General features: G+C 31.9%; 1 protein-coding gene across 1 annotated transcript in view; it reads right to left on the reverse strand.

Moving 5' to 3' along the window:
- The window catches only part of LOC106874390 (uncharacterized), a 280,957-nt gene that overhangs the window by 241,327 nt on the left and 30,067 nt on the right, over window positions 1-9,563 (reverse strand). The window contains exons 15-19 of the mRNA XM_052968226.1: window positions 9,030-9,123; window positions 7,444-7,572; window positions 6,419-6,477; window positions 5,158-5,389; window positions 2,474-2,680 (exon numbers count right to left, since the gene is read on the reverse strand). Of these exons, the coding sequence (XP_052824186.1) occupies window positions 2,474-2,680; window positions 5,158-5,389; window positions 6,419-6,477; window positions 7,444-7,572; window positions 9,030-9,123 (721 nt within the window). The remainder of the gene's footprint in view (window positions 1-2,473; window positions 2,681-5,157; window positions 5,390-6,418; window positions 6,478-7,443; window positions 7,573-9,029; window positions 9,124-9,563) is intronic.

A 9,563-nucleotide genomic window follows, 5' to 3' on the forward strand; every position in this document is an offset into this window, starting at 1 on the left:
AGACAACCACCATGTATGTATGTATGTATGTATGTATGTATGTATGTATAAGTGATGATTTGCATATTAATTCTTAATATAGTCTGACAGATTGAAATGAAAATATGCTAGTCACTGTTGTTATGTCACAAGAGAACAAATCACTACTATCGCAACAATGCGTTCATAGCATCCCTTATATAAATATAAACGAATAATTATATTCTTGGGAATAGAAATTTCCCTTATGAATCTTTTTACACACTGGCTTCCTGATAAAACTCATGTAAAAGATTTTTATCCCTTTTTGAATTTATTAATCATAGCATATATATATGTATATGTATACATGCACATGTGTACATGTGTGCATGCACACACACACACACATGTATACGTGCATGTTAGCCTGCTTACTATAACATCTGTAACCACAATCAACACTCTCGCTGCTGCTACTGCTGATACTGATGCTGCTACTACTGCTATAAGTTTATGATGGTATTGAGGATTTGATGATTGAATTTAGAACATACCATTGCCTCAGATATATTTTGGAATATAATTTTTCATTCGGTAATACCTACAAACAACATGTCAGTGAATTTCCTTTACTTTGACTTAACTAGAATTTTCCAACAGATTTGTCTTTTCTAAACATTCTAGACTTACATGAAAGATGACAATAAGGGAATATGACTTATCTAACATCATGAGATAATATGCTAAATTATAGCACTGCGGTATAGAGTTTATTTTATACGTCTAAATGACAATATGCCATCTTTATAAATGCTATCAAAAATTTACTAACACCAGTTTCAATCACACATATTCAAAAGTAAAATTGCAATACATCAGCAATCAACTTACAGTCATTTTAAATAATTTTACCATTGCATCATTAACGCTGCTGGACATTATTTTGTATCACACATTTAACAACTACCTTTATATCTCCAACATCCAAAAGACTAACATTCTAGGTATCACATACATTAGCTCATATCTACAACGTTTACAGGACTACATAGTCTGAGGGATGGAGAAATAACTGGATTATGTTGTCATGTTCAGTTTGAATTTTTGCAAATATTGGAGGCATTGCTGATCTTATATTTTGTCAAACAATTTCATACTGTTTTGTTTTGGGATATGATTTTGATTTAACAATGTACTACCTTAATAAGGTACTATTTCTAGAAAGCCAGCAAAATTTATTCAAGCCAGCAAGTATTCTGATAAACAGGGCTTCATAAATATGATGCATCTGAAGAAATACAAAAGAAATATTTATAATGCCAGACTTGCCCATATTAACGCAAGATTAATCCTTTGTTAAACTCATATATGAAAGAAGTTTTTCTTTCAAGTGAATCTGTTTTAACATGCAGAGGAAAAGTTAGAAACTGTCAATTTAATTATGAAATGTTTCTTCTTCTACTAAGAATGTTTATTATCTACTGTTTATTGTTAGACTGAGATTTTGGGCTTGTTTGAACCATAATCCCATCAGTAACATACACTAATCCTCAGTAGGCTTGTAGCTGTGTAGTTGGCTGTATACAGTAAAAACAGAGTGTTTTTCTTTGTCTTTGTTTTCTGATCAAATAGGAGTGAAAATTAGCCACTAAGTGATGTCAATATGATTTCATACACTTCAAAATTAATTCAGTTAATTACTAACAAAACGTTTCTATTTCTCATTAAGCTTTTAACTGAAATATTATTCTCAACTTATCAGAATATGACTGTTAACAAAATATGATCCTTACCATTTAATAAAGAAAATATTACAAATTTTTTTCTAGGTACATCTCTTCAAATTTAGTTGCCTCACTGCTGAGGCCAATCACTAATGAGAACTCTATCATTTGATATATATTACAATTTGATGAATTGGTGAGCTGATGTAATCTAGGCTTCAGTTGTATAGTCTTAAGATTTAGCTGTCTAATTTAAAGGTAGTCCAAGAAGTTTATTTTCATCTTGCTACTCATTATAACTTCTTCATCTTATTTCTGTTATGTTCAAGTAACTTTAATAGTAAACTGTCGAATTGAGAAAGCACAAGTGAAAAATAAGAGATAGATGTTTATGTGTTACTTATTAATGCAATGAACAATGTCATTCACTAAATCTTCTATGATCACGTGTAATTTACAACAGACAATCAGTCCTGTTGACTTCAAGGAAAGGAATTAAAAATGGGAATTTCAGGTTTCAGGAATTTCAGGAGCCTTATCACTCTAAGTAAAATGTAAGAAGTATAAATGGAAATCAGAAACAAGTCACAAATTGGATTTTCTAAGCTAAATAGTAATAAACATTTTTAATTATGTTAATAATTCTTTGTAATTTTTAAAACTAAACACTAATAATTCTGTGAAACAAATTTATCCTTCTCAATCAGTTTTGAGCTTGATTTTTAGCAATATTTTTTACAGGTATACATACATTTTTACTTCAGTGTTATACTGCTGAATTTACTTACCAGTACATTAACAGTAATTTCTGCCCTGCTATTTGGTAATGAAAAACTTTTGCCATCCTTAGTTGTAACATAAAACTTATGAACAGTTTTAGCCTCATAATCTAACACTGTGCTAGTGGTAATTTGACCACTTTGAGTTATAGCAAAGGACTGAGAATCTCCTCCAAGTTCATAAACTATCGAAGGTGTGGTGTCTAAATCAACTGCCTTTAAAGAGAAAAAAAAAGAAAGAAATCATGCAAAAATATAGGAAATGTATTTTATCCAGCTATATTGAAATAATTTACCCTCAAAATTAAAGTGATTTTAAAAGTTATAAAAGTTTCATTTATCAAAATATTATGTGTGATTTTACTTGAAAAAATGCCTGATTATTAAAATGTGATTTAAGTAAATAATATATCATTCAGAAGATATATACATTAACAGAATAATGAAATCAGTATGTTATGAGAATACTTACTGAATAGATTAATATAGAACTTAATAGTATAAATAACATTCAGGATTTTAAAGTAGAACAGGTACCTATTCATCATCCTCGTTATTATCATCATCATCATCATTGTTTAATGTCCATTTTCCTTACTGGCATGGGCTGGACAGTTTGATTGGACCCAACAAGCCAGAGGACTGCACCAACCTTGAACACTTGCTTTGGCATGGTTTCTACAGTTTGATGCCCTTCCTAATGCTGACCACTTCACAGAGTGTACTGGGCATTATTTACATAGCACTAGCAGCGCTCAGATCACCAAGTAACTCATATGAGAAGACATTTCAACTAAGTTGGATGTAGTATTGAGGAAGATAGCTTTATGCCAGGTGCTGAGAGGTTGAAGTATAATAGAGGGAGAGAAAAATTTGTCTTGGTGTAGAGGAGTTACATAGCATTCCCAGTTGAAAAACAAGAGAAGATGGTGGAGGTATGTCAGCCTATAGCCTCAAGTTACAGGAAAACAGATATTAAAGTGGATCAGAGGATAAAACAGAATGAATGAGTAGGTAATTTTGTGAGAGTGTGAAAGGGGAGTTGAAGATAGATAGAGATGGTGATTATTTTTATCTCTAGTCTTTTATCTTTTACTTGTTTCAATCACTCGACTATCGCCATGCCTGGGTACTCTTTTAAAGAATTTTTAGCTAAATGAATCAACCCCAACACCAACTGTCAAGTGGTGATGGAGATAAACACAGGCACAAAGACACACACACACACACACACACACACAGACATGGATATATATATATATATATATATATATATATATATATATATATATATATATATATATATATATATATATATATATGATAGGCTTCTTTCAGTTTCCATCCACCAAATCTACTGACACAGCATTGGTCAGCCTGAGGCTATATTAGAAGACACTTACCCAAGGTACCATGCAGTAGAACTGAAGTTGGAATCATGTGGTTGGGAAGCAAATTTCTTACCACACAGCCACATCTATGCCTTTATTTTGAAGACAATAACTTTATAATCAGATTTTAATTTTAAAAACAGAATGATTTCATAGTTGGATCCTACTAATAACTCTATGATAAAATCCAGTGGATTAGTTTTGTTTCTTTGGTTAAATAGACACAAAAATCATTTTATTCTTTTACTTGTTTCAGTCATTTGACTGCGGCCATGCTAGAGCACCGCCTTTAGTCGAGCAAATCGACCCCAGGACTTATTCTTTGTAAGCCTAGTACTTATTGTATTGGTCTCTTTTGCTGAACCACTAAGTTACGAAGACGTAAACACACCAGCATGGGTTGTCAAGTGACGTTGGAGGGACAACCAAAGACACACAAACCTACACACACACAAACATATATATATGCATGTATACGATGGGCTTCTTTTAGTTTCTATCTACCAAATCCACTCACAAGGCTTTGGTTGGCCTGAGGCTATAGTAGAAGAGGTGGCACACAGTGGGACTGAACCTGGAGCCATGTGGTTGGTAAGCAAGCTACTTACCACACAGCCGCTCCTGTACCTATTTGTTTATAGAATAAATATAACATTAAAAACATTGGTTTCAAATTTTGGCACAAGGCCAGTATGTTCATTTGGGAGAGGGGTTAGTCTATTAAATTGACCCCGGTGCTCAGCCGGTAATTATTTTATTGACCTCCAAAAGGATGAAAGGCAAAGTCACCCTCAAAAAAATGAAATTTGAACTCAAAACATAAAGATAGATGAAATGCCACTAACCATTTTGACTGGCATGCTAACAGCTCATGAAATGCAGCCCATGCCAGTATGGAAAACAGATGTTAAATCAGTGGTTCCTAAAGTGGGCCGTAGTCACCACCCCACCACTGGAGGCGGTGTTGAAGAAAGATGGGGCGACAATGGGGTGACCAAAAGAGGGCAAAGGATGTAAAAAAAATAACGGGTTAATTAGACTAAGTTTTATTTATGAAATACTGTTGTTTTGAATTTGCAGCAGAAAACAGTCTATGTCTGTGATTGTGAGTTAAGAGAAGGGATACTAGGAATATGATCTTAGAACCTAGTGGGCAGCAGCCTGAAAAAGTTTAGGAACCACTGTATTAAACGGTGATGATGGTGATGATGATGATGATGATGTTATCCATATAATTGCCATGTAATTTAATTAATTTTTCTGAAGAACAAAAGATTTAGAACTTCTGGTTTCTTGCCTTACCTTTACAGTAATTACTGCAGTATTAATTGGTTCACCTTCCCACACAAATCCCTCATAACTAGTTTCTGTAAATATTGGTATCGAATCTGGCAAATCAAGTACCATAACAGTTACATTGGCTTCTGTAACATATTTACCATCTCTTGCTATTACTTTGAAGTTGTAAAGAGTTTCTTTCTCATAATCAAAACTAATTTGGTTGAATATTTGTCCCAATGTGTCAATGCGGAAGCTACAAAATTCAAAATAAGAAACATAACTTATTGAGAGGACTGGATATGACAAGAATATAGACAAAGCAAACAACATACTCATATTTATTGCACAAACAGGTGTGTCTGTGTGGTAAAAATCTGATGATTACTCCGAATGTATGGAAGCACTAACTGAACTTTATGAACATGACAAAATATTTTTTTAAATGTTTAACACACTTCAACATTATAAAACTTTTTTTTTTCATAAATACCATAATAAAAAACATGAAAACCAGACCATGTTTTAACTTTATTCAACTGATATATATATATATATATGCATATATATATATATATATATATATATATATATATATATATATGATGGTGATTATGATGATATAGGGCTTCTTTCAGTTTCAGTGACCTAGTGGTTAGGGTGTTGCACTCACAATCACACGTCCAATTCCCAGGCTAGGTGGCGCATTGTATACTTGAGCAAAGCAGTTCCTTTCATGTTGTTTCATTCCCCTTTTGATTGGTGGGGAATGTTGGCCTGCTTTCCCAGTCAGCAGGGTGGCATCATTCAAAGGCTAAAACTATGCAAAGCATATTGTAACTAGCAATATGTAACAACATCTGATAGCCTGGTCAGTCACATGGTTATGAGGTCATATATACATATACACACACACACACACATATAAATATGTGTGTATGTGTGTGTGTGTATATATACATATATATATACATACATATATATATATATATATATATATATATGTGTCATCTGTTTTTCTTATTACTGCTCTATACCCATTGAACACTTTGTTCTGAAACATGTATAGTGAGTTCTACATCAGTTTATTAGACTGATTGATTAATTACTAGGTAATTGAATGGAAATAAATTTTTCAACCGACAATTAAAACAATATTTGTTTTCATATTAAATTCCTTATAAATTTATAAATTTTAAGCATTACATTCATTTTTCAAATGAGTAATTTATGTAACAGTAACTTTGTAAAAAATGAGAAAGTGTAACTGCATCATCATACTTACTTAGCAGTGTTAAGTGACAGTGATATGGTTGAAATACTATCTGCATCTGCATCTGTAACCTGGAAGTATGTATGAGGCAAGTTAATCAACTGATTTTCTTCAATGTTAATTATTTCAATGCTACCATAATATTCATAATCAATCCGTTAACAAGAACGAAATTCAGAAAACTTTAAACTTTATTAATACATTCTCCTGGTAAAAGATTACTCATTATTATCCCTTAAGTTTTCAAGTGCTTCATAATTAACTTAGTTTATCTGTATCTTCCCATTCTGCTTGTCAATGATCAAGCAAGAGAATTGTAATGACATTCTTCAAATGCAGTATCATTCGGTGAAGAAGACAACACCTTATTCATGTGGCCATTTCAACTACATCTTTATGATATCAAGTTATTATAGAGTCAATGACAGTTAAGTTACCACTTTTATAAACTGTAACTCCAAAGAGATTGTGCTCAACTCAGATTTATTTGGTTTTAATAATCAACCCAATCTACATGTGTAGGTCAGGTTTGTAATAAGAAAGAAGATAAACATCTCCAAGGTGAAGTCCCTTGTCTATCTTCAATAACTTGTCCAGCAAGAGATTCTGATGCCAGTGCCTTACTGCCAGATGAAACACCAGAGACTAGACTAGACTAGAGTGACAGACCAAAATTATCACTACTTTGATAAAAAAACATAATTTTTTTTTTTTAAATATGAAAGTTTAGAAGTAGGCAACAGTTCAAATTTTGCTTACCTCTAAACTTTTTAGCATTCTAAGTGTTAATTGGCACAAGTTAAATTATTTAATTAACATATAAATTATAAATTCTTAAAAGCATAAGAAGTACAATGATACTATGTAATATCATCTTCTAAAAGAGAAGGGAAAAGTACTGCAAGGTAATATCTAATATTCTGATATGATCATGTTAAAAAAAGCATTCACTAGTAATGATAAAATGACCAAAATTGTAGTAACAATCAAACGATAAATAACAATTAATAAATTAATAAATTAATAAATTTACTTACCTCTACTTTCCCAACAAGTTGATTCAAATTTGATGTTTCACTTATCATGAACAAGTAATTGTCTTGTGAAAACTTTGGAGGGTTATCATTAACATCTTGGATTTTGACAACAAAAGTTGTTGTTGCTGTCTATAGTGGAAAAGATGATAAAAGAAAACTTCTTTAAAAATTAATAACAAACATGCAAAATAGAGGTGTAATTTCAATCGCCCACAATGCATTACAGGCAGTCAATTTAAATTTACACAGTATATTACTGGTACTTCTTTTGATCAAAAGTGCTCACGTGCTATATAAAGGTGCCCATGCATCATCATGTAAAAGTGCCTGTGCAGTGCCACATAAAAGTGCCCTTTCAGTGCCACATAAAAGTGCCCATGTAAAAGCACCCATGTGGTGCTATGTAAAAGTGCCCATGCAGCATCATGTAAAAGTGCCTGTGTGATGCCACATAAAAGTGCCCTTTCAGTGCCACATAAAAGTGCCCATGTGATGTCACATAAAACCACCTGTGTAGTGCCATGTAAAAGCACCCAGCACACTCTGTAAAGTGGTTGGCATTAGGAATGGCATCTACCATAGAAACCATGCCAAATGAGACTGGAGTTTGGTGCAGCTCCCCAGCTTGCCAGCTATGGTCAAACCATTCTACCCTTGCCAGTATAGACAACAGATGTCAAATGATATTATATAAATATAATTGCATATTAAAATTTTAACAGCCACTCTTCAGGAAAGCATTTAAAAATTATAGCAAACTAGCTGACCTTGTGCCATCAAAAATGAAGGCTAATTGTAGTATTGTACATATAAATAAGGTATAAGATAAGGTGCATAATAATCACGGATACAAACATTCACATACTTCCCTTGTACACACACACACATATATACTCACAGAGTTGAAGAACTGATTTTTTTTACCCCTTTCTTATTCATCTATCACCCCTTCCTTTCTCCATTGCTATTACTTTCTCTCACTCTCTCTCAGTCAGGGCTATTACTCTCACTAAATCTCCTTCACTGAATTACTATTTTTTTCTCCTCTCTCTTCACTTATACTACTCTTTCTCCTACTCCGTCCTACTCCTACTCTGTGATTTTGGACATATATATACATAAGGGGTTTGTATGATAGTGTATAGAGGAATATATTATTCAAAAGAATTCCAACTCTGTCTGTTTTTTATGTTTTATTTATATTCTTATAATATTAATGTAGGATATAGAATATGGAATATATAGTATATATAATAAAATGAAATAAAGTATTGATTGTCTTATTGAATGAATGAAATATTGAATATTAAATATCAAATATTAAATATTTAATATTCAATATTTCATTTATTCAATCAATACTTCATTTCATTTTAGTATATATACTATATATTTCATATTCTATATCCTACATTAATATTATAAGAATATAAATAAAACATAAAAAACAGACAGAGTTGGAATTCTTTTGAATAATATATATACAAATATATAAAAACACTATGCTCATTGTTATATTAGGAAATGAATAATGCCAAATATAAAAATGAATCTGTAAAAAACAAGTATAGAAAAGTTTTGTTTACCTGGCCAGGTATGTCTTTGTTCAAACATGTAACAGTCATGTCATATTGTGAAATTGTTTCCGCATCTAAAGATTTTGCTATTGTTATATCTCCTCTGTGAAAAAAAAACACAAATAATAAAAAAGGGTGAAAGTAGCATTGTGTATGTGAGGGGGGTGCATGTATATGTATTTCTCTCTATCTATATGTCTATATATATATATATATATATATATGTAAAGAATGAAAAGTTTAGAATGGTATAACAATGCACTATAGAACAAAAAATGGACTATATACCTGTTGTAACTTGGTTATCTCTAGTCTGATGATATTTCGGAATTACAATTCCTTCATCAGATCTTATATGCTGAAGTCTCTGCAAATAAGATCTGACGAAGGAATTGCAATTCCGAAATATCATCAGACTATAGATAACCAAGTTACAACAGGTATATAGTCCATTTTTTGTTCTTTAGTGCATTGTTATACCATTCTAAACTTTTCATTCTTTACAAACAATACACAATGCTTCAAGCGAACTACAATACTCTC

The sequence above is a fragment of the Octopus bimaculoides genome, chromosome 5, assembly GCF_001194135.2.
Source record: "Octopus bimaculoides isolate UCB-OBI-ISO-001 chromosome 5, ASM119413v2, whole genome shotgun sequence".
Taxonomy (NCBI): domain Eukaryota; kingdom Metazoa; phylum Mollusca; class Cephalopoda; order Octopoda; family Octopodidae; genus Octopus; species Octopus bimaculoides.